The sequence below is a fragment of the Anabas testudineus genome, chromosome 10 (assembly GCF_900324465.2).
Source record: "Anabas testudineus chromosome 10, fAnaTes1.2, whole genome shotgun sequence".
In the NCBI taxonomy this organism is placed as follows: Eukaryota; Metazoa; Chordata; class Actinopteri; order Anabantiformes; family Anabantidae; genus Anabas; species Anabas testudineus.
The window spans coordinates 611,457-636,091 of record NC_046619.1 but is presented as its reverse complement, the minus strand read 5'-3'; the positions used below and the strand labels follow the sequence as shown (position 1 = coordinate 636,091).

The 24,635-nt window shown below is 40.3% G+C and overlaps 1 protein-coding gene across 2 annotated transcripts; it reads right to left on the bottom strand.

Annotated features, from left to right (window-relative positions):
• Nucleotides 1-4,980: 4,980 nt before the first annotated feature.
• pcdh10b (protocadherin 10b) lies at nt 4,981-19,795 on the bottom strand. Of its 2 annotated transcripts, none has more exons than XM_026357252.1 (5): nt 16,784-19,795; nt 15,898-15,956; nt 15,625-15,731; nt 8,402-8,758; nt 4,981-6,275 (listed from the first exon to the last, which is right to left on the bottom strand). In XM_026357252.1, the coding sequence occupies exons 1-5, from the start codon at nt 19,295-19,297 to the stop codon at nt 6,256-6,258; spliced, it is 3,057 nt and encodes a 1,018-aa protein (XP_026213037.1). In that variant the 5' UTR covers nt 19,298-19,795; the 3' UTR covers nt 4,981-6,255. The 2 variants fall into 2 exon arrangements, with proteins under 2 accessions (XP_026213037.1, XP_026213038.1); XM_026357253.1 differs by having other exon boundaries at nt 8,601-8,758.
• Between the last annotated feature and the right edge of the window lie 4,840 nt (nt 19,796-24,635).

The following is a 24,635-nucleotide window of genomic DNA, read 5'->3' as shown; positions in this document are numbered from 1 at the left end:
CAGGATATGCCTGGTTGAGGCTATTGCTGCCAAGGGGGTGGTCAACCAGTAAATATTTTCAAGGGTTCACATACTTATGCCGCTATCACTATGAGGTTTTTATACCCCTGACCTAGATGAAGATCAGATTACATTTTGTGACAAATTAATGCAGAAAACCATGAAATTCCAAAAGGTTCACATACCGTATATGTCATGAATCCAGGACTCAGGCGGCACATTATTTTGTCCTTACATTTGTAAAGGTTCCCTAGGCATCGGTGTGTTTCATATGCCTGAATTGTATAAACCATCCAGTCCATTTTACCATTTTCTATATCTCTCTAAGACCCATTTTAGCCAGTAAAATGCTGTTTTCATTAGCCAAAACGTGATTACAGCCAATATCTTTTTACTGAAAGGACTTTTCTGTCTCACTTTGTGTTGTCTTTGAACAGCCTAAGTCCTGGATTCATGACATACTGGTTTAAACACAACAGAGTTACAATCAAGGACTGCTTTAAAGCATTTTACATGACAATGGGTTCCTTTGACTGTTAAATTTAAAATGTCCTCAAACCATTACATTTTACAAAGACATCCCATTGCTATTACCACGGATATATTAAGTGTACAGTTTTTACACTTTATGAAAGTTCAAGCAGCTGTAATCGCAGATAAAGTCTTATCCTAAATCTAACAGTATTTTGTATCTTATCTTAAACCAACTGTTCTAAATGACCAGTCGCCCTCACCTCACACTTCATGAAAGTTCTGGAGAGACTGGTACTGACCCATTTGAGGCCTCAGGTTGAAACATCTTTAGGCCCACTACAGTTCACACCTGGACAGAGCAGTCAGCACTGTGAGGATCATGTTTTTGACGTCTCCAGTGCCTTTAATACAATCCAGCCGTGTCCTACAGAGTGATAAGCTCTAAGACGTATATGTATGTATAGGCATATACGTCTTACATTTACAATACTTCTGCAGAGAGCAATGAGTTTCTGGCGGGCAGTCACTTTTTGGCACAACATGCCTCTAATTCCAGATAACAAAATGTGTTCTAAATTGAAAAATGAATAAAATGAGTAAAACTAGCATAGCAGTGAATTAAAAGCTGTATAGTATATCAGTATATCAACATCTACATGAATGTTAAAGTCACCCACTATAATGACTTTATCTGCAATAAGAACTAAATCAGATAGAAAGTCTAAGAATTCAGTTAAAACAGGAGGACAGGAGGACAATAAGGCTGTAACATAACAGCATATGGAAAATGTTAAGCACTGTGAATTCTTTCTGGATGCACTTTAAACCCAGCTAAAGCCCAGAGGAAACAAACTACTAACTAAAACTAAACTCAACTCAGACAATACAAGAAACCAACATCTGCCAGTCTGAAAAGACTGTGCACACAGCCATCCTGGCTAGCCTCAGGCTGCATGACTGTCCACAGCAGTCCCCGACTGGACAACAACATTTAGACAAGTTGGCTCTTATCAGTGTGCATGCCTGTGTCTGATCACTGATACTAAGCAGCCTTTATCTTAGGTGGCTCTTCTCCCCTGAACTTCTGGCCTTCCATACTCTCCACCTTAAGGCATGTAGGCTGGAGCCTGCCCAGACTGGGTCAAGTCAGATGGGTAGCAAGAAACGTGTGGAGTTTGTGTGTGTGTCTCAGCATTTCTTTTAAGTTGGGGACTGGGGGAGAAGGGGTGAAAATGATCCACAGATAATAGCTGCGCTGTGGGCTAACAACAGTGGTGGCCATCTCCTACTGATTGCTGTATGACTGTCTGTGTGTGTGTGTGTGTGTGTGTGTGGGGGGGGGGGGGGGTGCTGTGGCGAGGCCTTCTTCTCTGTAATTCCTTAAGGTTCTGGCTTTACTATGTAATTGTGTCTTTGTTTACAGCTGCCATAATTTTAAATTTAATTGATCTGAATTGTATTAATATATTCTCAGTTATTTTTAAATATATTTCTTCAATCAGTTAACAACCTTTCATTTTCTTTGGTTTTGTATGTAGTAAGTTTATCAAAGAAAACAGGAAATATCCAACTCACAGAAACTTAAATGGTGCCTTATCTACGGTGAAACTGCAGTGTAAGAAAGAGACAAAAAACAAGCATATTAAGAAAAGGACACAAAAAAACACAACATACATGCAACTACATATACAGATATCTAAGACATTCCATCCATCGTCCATTCTAATCAAACACAGCTGGCACCATTTCCTGGCACCTTGTTGGAGCTGCCCAGCTGAAGCCTGTCAGTGTCACACCACCCCAGCTCCCCAACTACAGCTAACAACACCAAGCTTATCTCTTCTTTTTTTTTTATCTTATCCTCTTTCTCTTTTTTATCTTCCCTTTATCTCTGTCTCCAGCTGAGCAGAATTCTTCAGCTCCCACCTTTACCACAACCCACATCTTAACTATATTCTGTCTTCTTAAAAACCCTTTCATGTGCTACAACACCCTAATGAATGTTATGAAGGTTGAAGAAAAAAACTATTTGCTTTCTATACAGACAACTGCTGCAAAGCCTCACAAAGACGTTCATCCCAGATTTGGCACCAGTTTTTCTGTTTTAATAATTCAGTATTATGACACCCCGCTTAATTATTTAACATTTACCTGTTTAATAGATGGAAAATTATAGTAATGTATCAAGAAATTACTACATATAATAAGTTGGTAAAAACAAAGAAACGACAGCTGAAAATACTGCAGTAGCACACTAGAATACTACACTACTTTGTAGTTGGATTTTATTGTGTATTTCTGAATAACAACAGATGGAACATCTGTATGATTATTATGGTAAGAGCCCAAGTACTATCTAGAAATTAAGATTTTATAGTAATTTTGTGTGGCTACATTATTTTTATGTTTATTTATTAATTCACCTTTCACTTACTACTGGTAACAGCCCTAGTAGGAACAGTTCAGTCATGCAATTCTTAATTTTGAGGGTTATTACAAAAATAAATCTTTGGTAAATACAACTTTACCTTCATACATGTATGATGAGTAATAGAGGAGTATGATTGCCTACTTAGAGTACTTACAAAGTACAGTTACACTTGAGTTATTACCAACTACTGAATGAATATAAGGTACCTATTTGAGTTGATAGGTAATAGTGGAGGTTTTTCAACTGTAACATCTCTGCATTTACCTAGTTATTGCATGTGGCAAGCAGCTGTTACATCACTAAAAGTTTCCATATAGTTGTCAGGCAAATCCAGTACTTACAGTATTACAGTGTTACTCATTTATCTAACTGTCTCTAGCAATGGTGTAATTCATGATTCCATTGGGCATTATACACACAAAGACACACAGAGAAATCATGAATGGCATCTGTCAGAAGAAGAAGCTGATTAAGTACGTTTTCAAAGTCACTCATTCACCCACTTCAGGCGAGCCCATAATCAACCTTCACGCAGACCCGTCTGCAGATTTTATTTCCACCCGCACTGATCAGCAGGGGATTGAAGCACAGATTCACTTTTCTTCTTTTTTTTCTGTGTCCGGTAGGCATCTGCAAAAGAGGAGAGCTGTGACGTGAAAAAGTTCAGTTCCTATAATCCTCTTTGCCTTTGTAAAGCAAGTGACTTTGAAACTTGCTATCGCAATTACCTCCTCACCCCCCTTTCTCATCTAACTCTCTGGAAATAGAAAAAGAGACGTCGCTCTCTCTGTTTCACCATCCACCTCTCCTCAAATCCTCTCGTTTGTTTTGGGAATTGTAAGTGTGCTTCTATTCTTAAATTATCTTTCATTATACTCTAATGGTTTTTTTTCATTTGGAGCCTGGCGTGCATAAATGCACATGAAAATTAAAACGTTTTGGTTTGTGACAGAGATTAGCGTTGAGTGGAGGTCAAACATAATAGCATTCATTTTACAAGAAAATAGATATGATTATACCGCACTTACGCTCTCTTCAACTTTTTTCCTTAATCTAACCGGTGCTGCTCCGATAGCTTTGCCCTCATTATGCTGCAACAATAGGTCCTGGGCTGACAGTTCACATCACCGCTCCTCGCTAATTGTCATCCTATATTTCACATCAAAATAAGATTCTGAAGAAAACTGAACAGTTTCATTTCTGTTACTTATTCTTCCTCCCTGTTTGCTTGTCATATTTCTAGTGTGCACAAACGACTTGAAGCTTTTATCGAACAAACTAAAATATTTAGTGTGTACTGGAAAAGTAAACAGGACTGTAGTTTAGCATGTGCATGTGAACTTGACCACAATTATCGGTTCATTACCATCTGTAAATACTATAATCTACCTTGGATTACAGCTGCAGCATCGACATCAGACAGATAAATACACACAACTACATCTACACTGCAGACTAATGTGTATCAAAGGGATTTGTAATTCACTGAACATATTTAGGTCATCTACACCTATCACATGTTCCGGAGAAGTAATCACAAGTGTTTATTTCATGCTCACATTAGTCTGCTGACTGTTGATATTAAACACGATTTGTTTCAGGAGATTGAATGCACCAGGACAGCCGAGTGACATGAGGTACAAAGGATCACGTCATATACTGTAGGCATTATTTGCTGAGAGAACTGAGAATGAGAGTTGTTTCAGAAGCTTTTTACTTTCACTGCTACTGATTGACTAAATGCTATTTTATTAGTATCCATAGAAAGAGCTTCATTTAATTTCTTTCGAAAACTACATCCTCACAACACAGACATCTAGGTCAGAATTTAATTCTGCAGCTTCCCTGACTAATGTGCACTTAAATACATGACCAAGCACCAAATGTCACCCAGCAAACTGGTGCTTTTGAGACCTCTAGAGCAGGGGATAGCAACTTTGATTCTTAAGGGAGATTAAATATTTTTTTTGTAAAACAACAAAGTCAAAATAAATGCATGAGACTGTTGTTTTCAGCATTTTTCTGTTTATTGTTGACATATTGTGTGTTTGTGTTATGTGTGTATCATAATGTGTGAGAAAGAAATGTGTGTATATGTGTGTGTACTGGATTCCAACACATTTGTGTAAAACACATTTTGCATTTGGCCATGTTTTTGTTTCTTTATAAATGGATCCTTAAAGTTTTGGTTACAATAACACAGAATTACCATGGATTTAATCTAAATTATTACCTTCTTTTTATTTATAGACATGATATTTATCAATTACCAAAAAGTGAAAAAAAAGAAAAGAAATAATGTCAAACATGAGAACTTGATTTTTACATCTGCTAAGGCTGTTCTGTCTCTCTTTATGTCTCCCACTGGGAAAAACAACAAGTCTTTTTCAGGGCTACTTAAACAAGAGTCAAACCTCTAAATCAGAATGTGGAACCCAGCAAATGGATAGCACGCCTTTAGAACAAGTAGATATAGATAGATTTATATAGAGAGTTTTATATTCCGCTTGAAACTTTTTAAAAGAGTACAGTAAATACTAGAAACTACTGGACGCCTCAGAGTCAAGTGTAGACCAAACACTGTCTAAGCCCACGATATGGTGAATAGACTGAACCTAAAGGAAAATTAAAAATAAAAGAGCAAAACATGAAAAGAACTCATGATTTAAAAAAATAATAATGGAAAAAAAGTATCCTGCCCACAATGTTTTCTTACAAAGTTTGAAGAGAGACACCTGACTACACGAACAGAATAGAAAAATCTAAAACTGTGATATTGCATTTTGAAATGCACAAAGATTTTCATGTACAATTTGGCATCTCTCTGTGAGTACAAACACCTAAAGGGCTCAGTGGTGGTTTCCCTCGGTGGCTTTCTTTTATAATTGTCTTTATGTGTACATATGCAGTTCTCTTCTATTTTTATTTTCCTCCAAAATGTATACATCGATGCTGTAAACAGGCACACACAGATCAGTGTCCTCGCTGTCCTTCCTCCTCCTGTTTTAGGTTCTCAGTCCTGCTGAGACAAATGGGGCCTCAGAGTAAGGCTATCCTTCTACCAGCCTGTGTCCACCCCCTTCATGTCCAGTTGTCTCATAATCCCGTGAGAGGGGGGCCTCCAAAGCCGGCAGTGCTCCAAGGAATTCCACAAATGAGGGAACTTTGCTCATTAAGTGGATTGTTTCTCTTTTTGTTTGTAGTCATGATTGTTTGCATTTTTTGCTGGGTGAGGATGAGGGTGAGGGAGGGCAACATGGACTTAAAACTTGATGCTTTTTTATAGCCTTCATCATCAGGGAGTAATTGTGCAAAGTCACGCTGTGTCCGATAAGTCCACACGAAAGGAGCTAGCAAACCCTTTTCCTCGCTGTAAAAAGCAAAGAAAAAACACACAAAGCCTAGTTAGCTGTGGAAGTGTCTGAGTGCAAGGAGGTGTCGGTGTGTGTGAGAGAGATGAGAGGAAGCAACAGACACACAAGCAGGACTGATGTGGTCTTATTCACACTGACTTATCAGGCTCAAACATGCACAACAAGAGGGATAAATCTCATCCCTCAGCTGTTTCAATTCACTCGTGAAATAGCTCATGGATAATGTGTGTTTGACTACTGTATGTATGTACATGGTGGCTGGGGGGCTGGTGAATATTGCATGGCCAATTTATTTAGGACAACAACAAAAGAAACCCCCACCCCCCAGCCCCCACCGCCTCACACACACCCCACACATCCCAGCCTGCTCTGCCCCACACTGATCTGACCTCAGGCTGGGCCCAGACCTAGGTCTGCACATCCTAGGACAAAAGACCCTCTGTGTATGACTGGCTGACTTGATCAGATTAGGGAGGGATGGTATCATCATCATTCTATACCTTCCTCCACTCTACTCCAGTGCTCTCCACCCTACCGTCTCATTGACACCCAGGCTTGGACTGTTCCTTATTTGCTATTACACTAACTGAATGCTCAAGTTAAAGTGCATATATGTATATTTTGTATTTTAAATAGTACTCGATTTGATCCTGTTGATTACATGGATGTCTAGTCTAAGTCTAAATTAGATTTGGAAACTCAAATGAGACAATTATGGCAAAGGGATTTTATCATGATTAAGTATAGTATCTTTGAGGGGAAACAATTGGAGCTGATTTTAACCAATATGCAATATTAATAATGCACTATCCATAATACTACATGAGTTTAATAGTTGACTATATTTTGAATTGTATATCTTTGCTAGAAAAAAGTAACTAGTAACCAAAGCTGTAAAATAAATGAAGTTGAAATACTGCAAATTTTATATAAATACAATATCTCATTTTGGGGACGACCATGGATCAGTTGGTGTGACAGTGGTCTATGAGCCTCATGGTCAATGGTTCGCCAAACACTAAACTCTAAAGACTTGACACTTTAAATCTGGCTGCCTATCCACAAGAATGTCCCTAAGTATGAATTATTATTGTTACTTTGCACCTCTGGGTACAGTTTAAATTAAGTAAAGTGTAACATGACAATCAGATCAGATCAGACAGAGGTGATCCATAACACAGCCTTTTCAAGCCTTTTGCTTTATATATCATTCTGATACCAAGAAAAAAAATACACAGCAAATGAATAAAACATGACTTAAAAGGAAAAAGAAACATGTTTCCCTGCTGTTCCTAACAGCCTGCTGTGGTTTGAAATGATGGCACTAGGGAAGCAGCAGGGCTCTGACAGTCTGATAATTCCAGCTAGCTGTGTCAGATGATGAGAGGGGGATGCTTCAGGCGCTGCTTGACAAAATTATAATTAAGAATTATCACCAAATTGCAGTGATTGAGGATGTATCTCTTTGTGGCCTTTGAGAGTTTAGAAAACAGTAATTCCTTAGGACATTTGCCTTTTCCTTCTTTTTCCCCTCAATTTTCTAAAACTGTTTTTTTGATCCTCGGCTCTCGCACATTCTGAGAGTCCATCGAATGAGAATGAGATGTTAGGTTGGCTGCCTGCCGTTCCTCTGCACTGATTAAAAACATTTTCACTGCTATACGTCGTGAAAAAGCCAGGGTTTTTTCTACTACAACACCTATTTTTCTAGAATAAGGAAGAACTTTCTTAATGCTAACATCACCACGTTCATTGACGCAACCTTACAACCCATAACTGCTTTTAGCACATTTAATTTGGAAAGTCCCACAAGCCGATCAGTGCTGGAGGTTGCGTGTCAGTGTGTGTGTGTGTGTGTGTGTGTGTGAAGTGAAACTGTAGGTGAGGGTAGATAAGATTATCATAGATGGAGATAATGGAGATGTTTGAGAAAGAGGGAAGAGTTAGTTACACACTCTGACAAGAGAGAACAGGGGTCAGAGCTGAAATGAATTTCATGCTTTCTTTCGCCAGCCAATCCAGGGAGAAAATTGAATTTGGAATCTTTTCTTTTTCAGCTTACTCCATCACCAAATCAGAGAGTGAGGCGGGCACTTAGGCCCAAGCAAAACATAATACTCACTTAAATAATCTCTGCAGTTAGGCAGAAATGCTTCCAACTCTTTCCTCTCTAGGGAGCCGTGATGGTGGCTGAGGTGATGGTTTTGGAGAAGGTGGTGGTTTTGGTGATGGTGGAGGTGTTGGTGTTGGTGACTGAGAGGCGTCTCTTTGCCAAAGGTGGAGAACGACCTATCAGCCATCTGCTCAGGACTTTCAAATACCTCTGTGTCCGGGACTGAGTCCATGCCGGGCACGTGGAGGTTGCTGCGATAGTCCGGGCCCTGGTGCCCATCTGAGGGCACGAAGCTCGGCATCCAGCAGCGATCAGAGTGGCCCAGGGCCTTACACTCCTCTGTGCAGTTAGAGAACAGGTCGGCACCTGCAGAAAAGGGGAGGGAAAATAACAAGAACAAATACCAGAAAGGTGTTGAATGTGTTTTTGCTGTGCTAAATTTTAGATGTAATAAATGTTATAATATAATAATATATAATATTTAACACTTAGTTTATAAAAAATAAATAATTATAAAATACATGTGTATATTTCTGTATGTTCTATGTCCAGAGTTTATATTAGATTTGTTCTTGTGATAGAAGAGAAAAGGAAATAACACCTTGAATTTTATATATTATTAGAAATACAACTTATATTCACATTAGATTATTTGAGCACAGGGAGTGAGAGTAATATCCAATTAACAGAACATCAAACTAAAAAGCATATGGCTTTTTTGTGACCATTCCTCTATATGCACCAGAGTACAGTATTTCAGAGCAGAGGTATGAAGTACATGCATTTTATTTTATCATTAACAGTCACAAGGGGAATATTCCAGCTTATACAGTATTTATAGTATTTATACTTTTAGTTAAAACTACTACACATCATCATTGGGGAATTACCCAAAATGTAGTATTTTTACATTGAGGTACACACATTTTCATGAACACTGAAGAACACTGTGACTGTCCTGTGGTTCCATTTCTTCTTTTGTGTTACACTGAGATTCTTTGATGTGTTCGTTGAACATTTAGTAGGAACTGGTTTTCTACACAGAAATCAGCCACACAACCAGATGCTGTTATTTCCACATGATTTCACGTGTTGTGGGAAGTGAATCCTAAAACAGAGTAAATCAGATTCCTGCTCTAAAAACAAGCGTCTGCTAAATGACTAAATGTAAATGTAAAAACAAGAGCATTATCATTGACTCACTAAAAACAAGCATTTATTTTTTGCTGGTTTTAAAAAATGTTATATTCTAATAATAAATTAAATGTCTTTTAAGATGAACATTTAGGGCTCAAACTAGAACCTGCCTTTCCTTTTATTTTACCCTCACACAATATCAAGAATCTGGTCTTACGAGTGCACTCTGTAAATTCGACTGCAGTTAGTTTTCTTATTGTTCTTAGTGGCATTTTGGGGATGCTGCGTTTTTCAATTGATTCAGTCTTAAACAACTGTCATTATTAGAGTGCCCTAAATTATACATAAACATACAGGTTAAACTGAGGACATGCCCTTTTTACAGAGCTGCTCTCAATCATCATCAAAAATGCTTGTACATCCCTGTTCTTGACACCCATGAACATGTACCATGAAACACAGACAAGAAGCAAACACACAGAATTTACAAAGAGCAAGAGCCAGAGGGAAATTATCCCAGGTAGAGGATTAGTTTTGCAAGCAGAGTACCAAGGCCACTGAGGTCTGAAACTATTATAGATTCTGTCATATTAGAAGCATTGTTTTCATGTATATTTTAAATTCAGTTTAAGCTGTTAAATGTTAGATGTAAACTCAGGTCCAAAAATTAAACAAACTTCAGAATCCTAGATTTGGAGCTATGGGTGCAGATCCCTGGATATGACCAGAAATAAAGCCTGCTCAAATGGGATTGTTGGGTTTTCTCTATAATTTTTTGTATAAATATTTTCTGTAAGGTCTTAAACTTCTGTTGTAAATTGGCGCTATACAAATAAAACTGAATTGAATTGAAATGAAATACTCAATTTGATGCTTTGCATCTTATCTCAAATAAGATACAAAACATCACAGGCCATTATATGTTTTGTGTGTGAGCTTCGGGCATTTACATGCGCCAACATGCATCTGAAAAAAAATATCCCTTGGAATTGGTGGGTAGAATTTATACAACAAAGCAAGAGCGTGTGTGTGTGTGTGTGTGTGTGTGTGTGTGTGTGTGTGTGTGTGTGTGTGTGTGTGTGTGTGAGATTGTGGTGTGGTCCCGCCCTGCCAGCAAACCCATGCTCCCTTTAGCCACGACATTAGATTAACCAAACCACAAACTCAGTGGTATTGGATTACCAGCCTGCCCTTGTCCCTAGCCCTCAGTCTCACCCACTTTTCAAACCCAATTGTCCTTCATGAAAGGCTGGCTGCAGGTATGACTGAAAACCAGTTTAAGCATGCTTGCTTTAATGGGGAGTAATTATTTGTTAGACTCTTTAATGGCTCAAATTCTTTGTGAGAAAATCACCTTTTGTCAGAGAGCAAAGGGGTACAGAGTTAGCAGGAGTGCGAGCTGTTCGGCACAGCTATTTAGGCTGTGTGTAAGCCTTAAGCCAAATTGTGCTTTCATTGGCCCATATGTTTTTTGCAGCAGGGCCTATATCCTGTGTATGCATGTTTTTTTAAACCTAAATCCGCTTGTGTATGTGTGTCTGAGTCGCTGTTTGGGGCTAAAATCTGTACTGTCCAGCTAGGACTATCTGCTGCTAATCCCTCTGAATACAGACTGATTAGGCTAAGACTGCTGCATCTCAGTAGGCAGAGAGTGTGTGTGTGTACACGTGTGTGTACATGTATGTGTGAGTTTTGTTGTGTGTGTCTGTAGGAGTCAGCAAACGGGGAATTTGCTTTGTTATAAAATGGATTAATTTGGCTTGCCGTCGCTAACAGCTTGGAAAAGTGCCCAGTTTATCGAGAGGAGAGGGTTTCTTATTAAATATTAACCAAAACGCCATAAATACGCCATCACATTACATTTTAATATGGCCTCTCTCACAGGAGGAAACAACTTAATGTACAGCTTGAGCGGGGACTGGAGCACGATGCACAATGACACACTGTATCAGTGCACCTCGACACCGGGACTGGGACCACGGCACCGTGGGCAACAACAAAACAGTTGAAAGAGGGCATGGAGCTTTGTTGTCATTATAAAATGGATGCTGTGTTAATTCTCAAAATGGGAACTGTAAACGTGGCATTTATACTCAGAGAGATAAGACTCAAACAAACAGAAAGGGAGGGAGAGAGATCGATAGAGAGAGAGAGAGAGACAGAGGGAGGGTCATTTCAGCCACAACACTAGATCAAGACATCTTGATATTTCTTGATATTTTGGTAAAATTAGATGTTCCCCAGGAAGATTAGATTTTCTGTCCAATGACAAGGATAAAAAACATTTCGGCTGTAAAAACAAACCTCTCTGCCTACGCACTCACACACACACACACACACACATGTCGTATGTGTTTAATTCCTTTATGAAACGACTTTGTAGTTCTCGATTTTTTCAAGGCAAACAGTCGGTATAAGTTATGAAGCTTCTTCTACCTTCAGAGTACAATATCTGCCGTCCACATGAGAACATGTCTTGCACTAAGCCCAACACAATCAGACAGGGACCAATGTGAAGGTGAGGGAGGGGAGGCTAATGAAATCTTAAAGCTCGCTGAACCTCATTACTATTAACGCCTCATCTCTTTTTAGCTTTCTACACTGTGTTCACGCAGGGTAAACGTAAAGTCTCTATAACAACCTTCATTTGGTAATTGGTATGCAGAGGTCTGAAAAATGAATTATAGATCAGTGAGCTGTTACCACAGTGATAACATGAACCGCAGGCCTAAGAAGGAATTCATCACTGCAGTGGGCTGAGATGTGTGTGAAGGGGTGGGGTTGGGGGGGTGGGGTGATAAGCATCTTGACTCAATCTTCGGCAAGTGTATGACATTAGCAGTGTTGATAAGTGATATTACGTATTTTACACATGTGGCAGGACTGGTAATGGGGTCTGAGTGAGACTCCCGAGGTCCAGAAGTGGTACGGTGGCAAATATGGAACAGAGAATGCTCTGAAGTGTAGAATGACCTTTAACTAGTTAGACAAAATGGTGCAGGTCAAAGTGTTGGAAAAGCAGTCAACTAATGAGATGATGATATCACAGACTCAGCTGCTGCTATTTGATGTTACTTTTACTATGTGAATCATAGTATACCAGTTGTAATTATTTGTTACATTTTACAGACTAAAATTGAATAATATTATATGATAAATAAGAATATAATATATAAAGAATTCCTATAAAATATAAACGTAGCTATTTAACATGTTTCTACAATGCTGTTGTGCAGTAGCACAACAGACTGAAAATGATGAACAAGAAGGAAGATTGCGCAGTTTCTGAGAAAGTGCAATGTGAATATTTGACAATACACTAAACAATAAGCAGCAGCAACAGCAGTGCTGATAACAGTATGTTAGAGATGTAATAGCATCAGAAGCATTTACAGCGCATACAGTATAGTGGTTTCCTTGTTTTGATGAAAAATGAAAATAGTAAAAAAGGGAAAATGAGCTGCAGTGTCCAGATGTTTGACTTATATTTTAGATTTGTTTTTCATCCTATTAACTGCATCCTTCATGAGGTAAAAGTGAGTCGCTTTTGATCGGGGAACAACCAAGCAGCAAAAAATATTGGCATGGCAACACAGCCAGCACCAGGAGAAAAGGACACAAATCACTGTGTCAACAAAAAAAATACAACAAGTACTACATTGAAAAAAAAAGAAAGGCACAGAAATGATGGGGCAAAAAGGGTAAACAGCACCATCCTCCCCTGTAAGTCCTGTATAAAGCAGTTGGATGCACACTCAAACAAATCTTATTGTTGTGTTTGTCTGCCAATATTATATAATATTAATGCTTTAATTCATAACAAACAAATTTAGTGTGCCAGAAAAACTAATATGGTCCAATAAATCTGATTAAACAGACAAAATATGCCTCCGGAAGAAAAGGAAAGAACTGAATTCCTCCCTTTGGCTGATGTATTCATGAAGTCCCCAGTCAAAGCCAAGCAAAAGGGCTAACGCACTATTGTGATGGATGACACAGACACATTTTTATATAACATTAGCATTTATTAAACACTGATGCAATTCAAGCGAGCCCTCGCTGTTGACAAACTCAATTAATGCACAGAGAATAAAGCCTGTGTTCTTTTTCCAGCACTGTGGGGGCAGAATTGCAGGATACTAAGCTACGCTATCAATTATCCTAAACAAACAAAGACTTAAGGCATAGCAAATAATCAGTTTAAAGGCACTAAGCTGGCTGATAATTCTCCAACAAAGTGGATCCTATTTGGCATACCAAGGGTACTCAGTAGTTAGTAGTCAGCTGCTGGGCCTGAACATACAAAAATATACGTTTGTATATTAGAGTTGGACTGTAAGTAATGTAACAAAATGCCAGCAGAACACAGACAGAAGATACAGCAGCTGTCTGTCTCAGGCCTGTGTAGGTATACATATGTTGCAACTGCTGCACTTCTCTTCTTTTATTATTTGGTCAGATAGTTCCTAATTTCAGTTTCCTTTACAATATTTGACAATACACTATTTTATTTGATTGTGGTAGGCCAGTATTACAAGAGCCTTAGGTTGCTTCTTCGACCAAAAAGAATGGCTACAGTTTTTTCCACACATAATGCTTCTATATTTAAATAAGGACCATTCTGTCCCTATCCTGCAGCTGGCTGTGAGGCCACAGCAGTGAAAAAGGTTAAACTGATGTTATATATTGAAGTTCAAAAGCACTGAGAAAAATGCATCCATCATACAGAGGTTCAAAAAGTTGCCATCAAATCAAATCCACGATTCTATAAAGTTTCTGTCACATCAGCTACATTTGATTAAGGCAGCCAGTTTAACAATCTCAAACATCTGGCAAATTTGGCTAATTGATTTATCCAATTTCCTTAAATGTGAGGCCTCAAAACAGTATTCCTTCAATGGTGATAACAAAATGTAGGTGCACATTTTGCCAAGACCTGCTGGTAAAACATTTCACATTTAGTCATTTGGCAGACGCTTTTATCCAAAGAAACTTACAAGGGTAGGCAGGGTAAGCATAAGGAGGTCTTTCCTAAGGACCCATACTGGAGGTAGGCAAAAGCTGGGATTTCAACGCCAGTCTCCCACATGGAAGGCAGTGATCTTACCACTACACTAACCAGCCGCATACGAAAAAAGAGAGTGAAAAGTAAAAGAGTGTTACGATTCATAACAAAATATGGGCTGTGACTGGTATATACACAGAGCGGTTGGCTCAGTACAGATTAGGAGTAACAAGCTACACAGTGGTGAAAAAGATAAGTCTGAAGTAAATGTGACGGTCTAACTCTAATCTGTGTGTTTCTGTTTGCTGACGTCTGTATAACCCATCCAGTCTCCTAAAATAATAGTGGAAGTGGCAGGCAAGCACCATTTGGCACAGTGAGGGGTTCTGCTGTGACTGACCAGACATGATGACAGGCTCTGTCCACAGAAGGCTTGCACCAAAGAAAGCTCAACACTAAATGAAGACATAAAACCTCCATTTATAAGTCAGTGGGGACCTATTGTACGATCTCTGATGGGTTCCTTTGGGCAAGACAGATTACAAAAAAAGAAAAGTATGGGTATGGAAGAACATGGTCCAGGAGGATGGGAGTAAAAAGAAGAGAACGAGGGCTGCCCAGTCATTGAGTTACTGTATTAATGAATGCATGAATAATCAAATGAATAAACGAATCAGATGTTATGTTTGTATACAGCCGCAACCTATTTAGTCTGCCTCACAAGGGCTGCGTCATTAAAAAGCCAGTCATGTCTCACTGAGCGGTCCGCAGCTCCAATTGACCAAGCTCCAAGGGAGCAGGCTCCTCATTAACACCGCAACATATTTACAAACAACAGCACCAGGTTTCACTTACTGCCTGCCCACATTAAATCCTCCTGAGATAGTAACCATCAGGGGCACGCACACCGGAGGAAGTTCACGTAGAATCTGATTTTGTTACATACAGTCCTAATTTTAAAAACTTTTTTTCTTGCATTTAAAGGATAAGAAAAAACAATTCACACAAGATGTGCAGCTTCAAATCTCAAAAAGCTCATAGTAAAAAGAAGAGCAGGTCATAAACACTTGGCAGCACAGTCACTTCTTACCAGAGGAATGGCCTCGATTGGTAGCATCGTGGTCACTGTCTCCCTGCTCACTGTCTCCATGGCCGCTGTCTTTGGAGCTGACCAGATCTGCCTCCTGGAATGCCGAACTGAAAAAAGAGACAACATTAAGTCAGTGCCTCACTTGGTATTTTGACGTTCTCAACATTTCCATCTTAGGATCCAGAGCTTCATCACAATCATGAGAGTTGTCAGATAATAAACAAGCAGATAAAATATTTATTACTGCATCAGAGAATCTTCTTCCATATTTACCTGTTGACACGTCTCGGCCTGTCAACCAGGTAGCTGAGTTCAGCTCGTTGGTGTTTGGTCTGAAAGAGACGGAGCAGTATCACCATGTGCCACTCAAGCAGCTTATGTAATATGATTAGCATAGAGAGAAAGTGAACAGGACAAAAAACACACTGTGACATGTTAATATTAGCTATTAAATAAACCTGTGTTGTGTTCAACAGATATGAGTGATACTGTAATAATAAAAAATGTGTATTTAAGAGATGTGTTTTCCCACAAGGGTGCAGGGGGAGTAACAGATTTGTTGCCAAGGCACAGGATAAAGTCGTGTGCCTATTCAGAATGGCACAGCCAAGAAACACATCGTTGTTCTAGTGCAACTCAGCAACATTGTGACCAGTATGCCTAATGTGAACACTCTTCTCCCTGGGGGCAGTCTCTCTCACACACTGTCACAGATACAGCAACCAGCAGCCTCGAAGCCACCATACATTATCCTTACATGTTTGTCTTCCCCTGATTTTTTATTACTTCTAAGACTTGGGAGCATAACTACAAACATGCAATCACTGCTGTTTCAAAGCAGACTTCCCTAAGGATTGCTAAAGGCAACATGTCAGCAACAGTCATCTAATCATTGTGTTTGCTTACTGCCTTTTCTGAAATAAGTCAAAGAACATGGCAGCACACTGTGTATGAGCACTAAATAACAGCCATTTAGACTTGGAATGCTACTGAACTGAGGAAAAATTAAGTAATGAAAATATCTGTCATGTAGGGGTGTATTTTAGTTGTATCAAACTGACAGGATTCATGTCTCTAAGGAAAGGACCTGTGTATGAATCATCAGCCATGCTGAGGGTCTCTTAATGGAAGAAACTGTAGGTATGAGAGGGACTCTTACCTCATTTGATAAAATGCTGCCATTTGATATGATGTCAGGCTGCTGGTCTGTGTACCCTGTCACTATGGCCCCACACGGGTTGTGATCGGTGTCTGTGCTCCTAGATGGACTACACGGCTTGAGGAACATGAGGTCGGTTTTGGCAGACTCTGGAGTCAGACATACCTGGTAGCAATAGTTCTGGTTTTGGTGGTGGGAGCCGAAGCTGCCCGACTCCTCTACGGGGACTTGAGCCGTTCCAGCCCCACTGACGTTAACAGCGCTTTGCACTAGCATGATATCGGATTTACTGAGCTTTTTCTTGCGGGCCCGGCCCTGCCGTGAGCAGCAGGCACTGCAACCCAGACAGCATTCACTGGTCAGGCAAGTGTAAATGTTGAGTTTTTTGTCTTTCTGGCAACGCACAGCCAGCACAATCATAACCAGAAGGAAGATGAAGGAAATGGAGCCCAGGGCAATTATGAGGATCAGTGTGAGGTCCAGGGTGCCATCTTTGGCCTTAATGGTGCCTCCTGTGTCACCAGTACCATGGCCTTCAGCCACACTATCCACCAGCATCACCAACACACTGGCACTGGAGGACAGTGGTGGCTGGCCATGGTCTCTAACCTCAATCAGCAGGTCATACAGCTGGTGTGGGTCTCGCTTGGCTGACACCCGCCTTGCAGTCCTGAGCTCCCCTGTCCTCCAGTCCATCCTAAACATGCCATTCTCATTCCCCCTCTGAATGCTGTAGGACAGACGAGCGTTCTCGCCATCATCTGCGTCCATAGCCACAATACGGGTAACCAGGTAGCCCGGCTCAGCCGATCGGGGAAGGAGCTCCTTAGCTGTGCCATTGTTCCCTAAGGGGCTCAACACCAGGGGGTTATTGTCATTCTGGTCCACAATGATGACTTTGACAGTAGCATTGGAAGAGAGCTCTGGGGTGCCTGTGTCTCTAGCCTGAACCATGAACATAAAATCTTTCAGCTGCTCATAATCAAAGGACCTCAGAGCATACAGATATCCGGTCTCCTCGTTGATTGACACATAGGTTTTGACTGACATGCCCTGGATGTCACATTCTAATATGCTGTAGCTGATGAGTGCATTCTGTCCAATATCCGGGTCCAGAGCCGTCACCGAGTGTATATACGCCCCTGGTACATTATTCTCAGCCACATACACATCATATATGGGCTGCGTAAATGTTGGTGCGTTGTCATTCTCATCTGAAACCTGTACTCGGATGGACTTACTGGTGGCGAGTGAAGGTGTCCCTTTATCCCGCGCGACCACAGTGACGGAGTAGGAGTCCGCCTGCTCCCGATCCAACGGCCCGTCGGTCACTATGGTGAAATAATTCCTAAATGAAGATTTTAACTTGAATGGGACATCTCCGAGAATTTCTACTTGGATCTGTCCGTTCTCCTCTGAGTCCCGGTCCGTCACACTCAGCAGCGCAATGACGGTACCAGGAGCAGCTTTTTCGCTCACCGACTCTGTCACGGTGCTGAAGGTGATCTCCGGTGCATTGTCGTTTATGTCGGTGATTTTGACCAGCACTTTGCAATGCGCGGGCACGGCGTTTGGGCCCAGGTCCTTAGCCTGAACAAAGATCTGGTAAAGGTTGCTCTCCTCGAAATCCACCTCACCGCGCACTTCAATGCGCCCGGTGCGCGGGTCTATGCTGAACAGGTCCTTTACGCGGTTGGAGATGTGGTTGCTAAATGTATAAACTATCTCCCCGTTTAGTCCCTCGTCCAGGTCGGTGGCGTTCAGCTGTATGACCAATGTACCCACCGGTACGTTCTCCGAGAGACTCACTGTGTAGACAGGCTGGTCAAACACAGGTACGTTATCATTAGAGTCAAGCACTTTGACCACCAGCAGCGCGGTGCCAGTCCGTGGAGGCTGACCGCCGTCCACCGCAGTCAGCACATACCTGTGCGCTGCTTGCTGCTCCCGGTCCAGCGGCTTCTCCAGAACAAGCTCCGCGAACTTGTTTCCGTCAGTCTGGGTCTGCACGTCCAGGTAAAAGTAGTTGTTAGTGGTGATATCGTAGGTGCGTAAAGCATTAGAACCTACGTCCGGGTCAAACGCACTCTCTAAGGGGAAACGGGTGCCCGGAGTGGCGCTTTCTGAGATCTCTACCGTGATGTCTGTCTCCGGGAAGCTGGGCGGGTTGTCGTTGATGTCCACCACTTCGATTTCGACCCGAAACAGCTCCAACGGATTATCCAAGAACACCTCCATGTTAAGCTGGCAGCTGGCACCCTGCTTGCAGATCTGCTCCCGGTCAATTTTCTCATTAACAAACAGGATGCCGTTTTCTAGATTCACTTCCAGGTACGGTGTACGAGAGCTTGGTACTACCTGAAAGCGACGGGAGGCTAGTTTGGTTAGGTCCAGTCCTAGGTCCTCCGCGATATTCCCCACTAAGGTGCCATGGTCTGCCTCCTCCGGCACAGAGTAGCGTATCTGAGAGAGAACTACATCCGTGATGCACAGGGCAATCAAAAGCACAATCATCGCCGGAAAAACAAGTGCACTTGGGTACAAAAAACAAATAAACAAACAAATTTAAAAAAACGTATTATCCCCTATTAATAGCCAAAATGTCACTTGCCATCAGCCAATTCAGTCGGGAGATAAAACTCTCCAAAATGCGTAAAAGTCTCCAAAATGTGTGTGGGGCGTGTGAAAAAATCTGTCCCATTAAAAGAAAGGCATTTTACAAAAGGATAAAGGAGTTTTAATGACCATAGAAGATATATTTCCTATTCTAGCTCCGCTGTTTCGCTTTTTTTCCGGAGAAGCTACAGCGCACATTCCAATGAAGCACAGTGCCGCTGGAGTGATGGAAACAGTCTGGAGAGGACTTGGAAAAAATCATAATCCATAAAGAATAATACAAGACACACTTTCTACTCTGTGGTGCTCCCTGATCAGAAAAGGAAATGTCAGGCGTGTCCTCTTTGTTTTCTTACTCTCTGTCTCCTTTTGACTCCCTGGTCCGTCACTGTGGTCTCTCCACTCCACTCTCTACTAATGCTGTTCACTCAACTATTTGCTTTTTTCCCCGCATCGCGCCTCCCCCTCTCAGCCCCCGCGGCTGTAAATCGCGCAGAGAACCTCTCCCCTGATTGGATAGCAGGGTTGCCTGTCACCTTCCGCTCGGCCCATATCTCACTCACTATTTTTCTATCTCTCTCTACCTCCCTCTGAGATCGAACTGGCATCTCTTTATAATACCTTACCCAAAAGAAAACCTAAGTAGACATTTATGATCTCAACCGCTCAGCTACCAAATCCTGATTGCACTCCTAACCTGGCCGTGATGTAAAGCGCATCATCCAATGAACCAGTATGGTTAGAGTAAGCAGACGACTTGTTGACTTGGCCGGGTCTCTGTGAGCTTAAGACCAGGCTGACCGAACAGGGTTATGGCATGTAAATTTTTGCTATGTATGCAGTGCATCATTCACCATTCAGGCAGAGCAGTAGATATACGGACCTCATGCGACACCTAGCGGTGTAACTGAGAATTAGGGATGGAAAGTATAGACTCGACAGTCTAGGGACGGACTTAGAAGTAGGATGCGTTTTGGGGAAACAGTAAACCTCTGGAACAATCATCTTTGTCACTAAGGGTTTGTGTTACTTGTGCCTCTGTTAAATTGGTTCTGCCTTGCTCTATTTACAAATAGGGCTCAATATTTTGTACGTTGCAGTACAAAGATGGTGTAAAGTCAGTTTGACAATTAGTTGTTGTTTTAACCAATTTTGTTTTATTTTTCTCTTTGGATACAATTATTATTAGATAAGTACGGTGTGGTTCCCGCATTTGTATGATGATAATAATGATTATTATTGTTAGTAAAAAGGATAATAATTACAAAACTAAAAATCATTATTATGTAATTTCAGCAATCTGATTTTGAAAGATTTTATCGTTGTTGTCTGGACAACAGACTAGAAATGCACAGAGTCTGTTCACAAGAAAGGACAGAGCAGGCTCTACTTCTTGAAGAAGCTTAAGTCCTTTAATGTGTGCAACAAGATGTTGCTAATCATTTGTCTGTCCTGTCTACCAGTGCAATTGTCTTTGCTGCTGCCTGCTGGGGCAGCAGGTTATGGAGATACTGAACTAACTGCTGAACATCATAAAGGAAAGCTGACATCCTCTCCGAAGCCTGCTGGTTAAACAAAGGAGTAGCTCTAGTCAGACACCCTTCCAGCTCCACTGTGATAACGAAAGGTACAAAGTAAGAAGTCATCCCTGCCAACAGCCATTACCCTGTACAAGGACTATATTCAGACAGTGGAGATCTCTGCAACATCAGTTTAACTATTGCTAGTGGGACTTACACATTACATGCATTTCTTGGTATTACACATTTATCTTTGCGCCATAAACACAGCATGCACAATAGTGTTCCTGTTTTTCTATAGACTTTAAGGTGCAATTTATTTCTGTTTAGATGTTTTTTTTTCTATAATTCCCTCAGTTATCTTCTTCATGTGTATGTATTTCTATCTATCCATAAACAATGAAGGTCAGAAGATCAAAGGATCATAAATAAACATACCAGCAGTCAACAAGACAGAAGGTTTTTTTTTTTAACTACTTCTTTTCTCTCCTCTTGTCTCATTTCTGTGAACCAATACTTGGCCTTGGCTGTAACAGGAAATCTGCGCCTCCTGTCTGAGCTCAGTAGGGGTGAGTTCAGCTTAAGTCAGACCAAGTGCTCCCCCTAGTGAACAAATACAAACACTACACTATTCACACTGTAATCTTAGAGTAAAACACACATGCACTTGAAGCACACACACAAACACACAGCAGCAGTAGCAGTGTAAGTGTGTGATTCATACTGTGTGCAGTTTGTCAGAGCTGCAAACACAAACAGGCCATTGGAGGAGAAACATAAACTGACTCCATTGTTTCTACATGGAAATCCATTAACAATCTATGGTAAGTACTGATACAGAAACTAAATGCAGCTCTGTAAAACAATGTCATCAGAGTTCTGTCAACCTGAAACTTGGCGAGCCTTCATAGATTGAAAAGACTTAACTTTTTTTGTAGAACATGTTTGTATTTTGTTCAAATGACAGTTTATTGTCAATTGTGGTGACCAGGTAGCACACATCTACTGGGAATAAGATAAGATAAAGCTTTATTGTCTTTGTACAGTCACACTTGGTACAACAGTCCACCGAAATTGCAAACTGTCCAACATTGATGCAAGGAGAGAGAATAATCTATTGATTGATGCAGGGCATACTGTATCTTGTTTCATAGTAACGTGTATTCATAGATTGTGAATTTTTCCACAAGGGAGCAGTTTTACACATCATAGAACATGCTTGGATGGGGGTCTTTAATAGGTACGTTTCATTAGTTTAAGCTAAAAAAATAAACACGCAAAAGCTTGTGGCTCTTGCAGTTTTCAGTACAGTTAAGCAAATATTGAGGACCCCACACTACAAGCTATAAAACTGAATTTACTTTTATTAGTAAATTAGAAAGAAATTCTGGTCAACAGACACAAATAATGTAATGCAGTCAATAATAAGAAGCAAGTGTATTTGTTAGAACAACTGTAGAACTATGAAAAAACAACATAAGCAAATCATTCATAAGCAAGTAACATGTTTACGCCATGACTCTATAAAAATGCAAACAGATGAGTAACTTAACTTTAGAAATGTTGTCACATTTTGACTAGTTGAAATGCAATTTACAGATATCTTTAATTGGGCACATTTTTGATCTTTTATCTTAATTACCTTTTTTAGATGTCTCAAACTCAGGTAGTCGCAACTTAGTTGTAGATATCTTTAATTGGAATTGTGACAAGTCAATTTAATGCAAATGAAACTAATTAAAATTAAATCAGTATCTAAAAATCATGTGACTGGCAATACTGACGTCATTCAGATTTCCAAAGTAAGTTAATACTCAAAATTTAAGTTCTTTAATATCTCAAACAGTAATTCTTGCTAGTCAAAATACAAGTGTGGATATCTTGAATTTTAATTTTGACTTGTTTAAATGCTATTTTATGTAATTTAAATAAAAAAACTAAATTATATATAATCAATTTTTGTCTAGTCAAAACTTAGATTTAAGATATCTACAATGCAGCTTTGACAAATCACAATTCCAATTAAAGATATCTACAATTGGATTGCAAGTAGTAATATCTTGATTTGAGTTATCATAAAAGGTAATTAAGAAGAATGGAAAACAAAACAATGAATAATGAAATTAAATATCAGAAACTGAATACAAATCGCAACAGTAACTTATCAAAATCATAGATGTGTATGATCCTTTTTCAATGGACAATAAAATAAGATTAAGTAAATCTATAAAAGAAAAGTGTTAATAAAATCATCACATGATATTGTGTACTTTTACGTTGCTATCAGCATTTAACATATGTTAGGTTTTCATAATATACATCATCAAGTATTCACTTCAGCATTCAGAAGATTTAGAACCTGTTCAATTTCAATTTCAGTATAGTTGTCATTTTCAAGGTTCTCATCCTCGTCAACAACCTGTCAGTTCACATGTCTAGTTAAGACAGCATCTATCCACCGTTGCATTAGGCCCTGGAGGCACGGGTTACAAGAACCAGGGGCAGCCACCACTGCAATAGAGACTAGAAGAGAAGAGATTAGACTGCTCCATCTCCCAAAGACTTTCTCAGACAGGGAGGTGGAAGGATCGTCTGCCCCTGAATTTTTAGGTTGTTCTTCAGACAGTGCACTTCTTTTGTAACCCACTACATAAGGAATTATTCAAATCTAGCTTTGGATTCTTGCCTCATATATTTTATGTGGAATAGACATAATATATGTATGTATCTGGACTACACATATAATCCCTGCCAGTCAGGTGGGAGTTTGTGTCTCAGTTTTTTTTACACAGCCGCTGTACATCCGACCTGTTTACTGTATGGTTTACAAACCACAAGGAATTCAAATGCACAGTTTTAAGTCTGGTTCTCGGGAACTGCAGAGGTTGTAACTAACGAAAGCATACCTTTTAGAACCTCCAGCCCACTGGCAGCGGTCAGTCTGAAGGGTTAGGTGACCAAAAATGGTCTTGATGCTGTACAAGCAACACAAATTGATGCACTTCTCGAACAGTATACTATGGAACAAAAATCCACCTGGGAAGCATGTCTCCCTGTCTATGCATTTTATCATCACTGAACCTTTTCTCTGTATCTTTTGTCTCCCAATCCTGTCCCATCGCCCTTATCATAATATGTTGTTTTTCAGTACTATTAGTCTGTTTTCTTGGAGTTACATTTTCATGCCACAGTATGACTATAAAAGCAACAAAGTTACAACAATAAGTATCAGTAATTTTAACCTTAGGCCACACCAAGGTGGTCTCCTAAATGAGAGTCAACAGCTGCTTTCCATGTTGGAAGAATGCCCTGAAATGTGTCTGAATACCTAAAATCCCAGAATTATTGTTGGTTTTTTCACTGGTTAGAGACGAGTGTTAAATTAAATTCTTCCACTAATCCCGCAGACCATAAATGAACTTTTTCTGACTGTGAATACAACTAACTGCAATCTCTCCTCTTCTCTCTCTTTCCCTCTCCCTCTCTCTTTTCCCTCTTCCTGTCTCTCTGTCGAGCTACACATCATTCCACCCTTTGCCCTCTGGACCTGTCTGACTCGTCCTGATGCCCAACTTCTGGCTGGAGATCTCGTCGCCTGGATCCACCGTTTGCCCTTTGGGATGCATTTGGAGACTGGATTGGTCACAAGCTACTATGATGTCGGTCCCGGCCTCGGCGGACGTCGGAAGCTGTTTCTTGGAGGTCTCGACTCAACA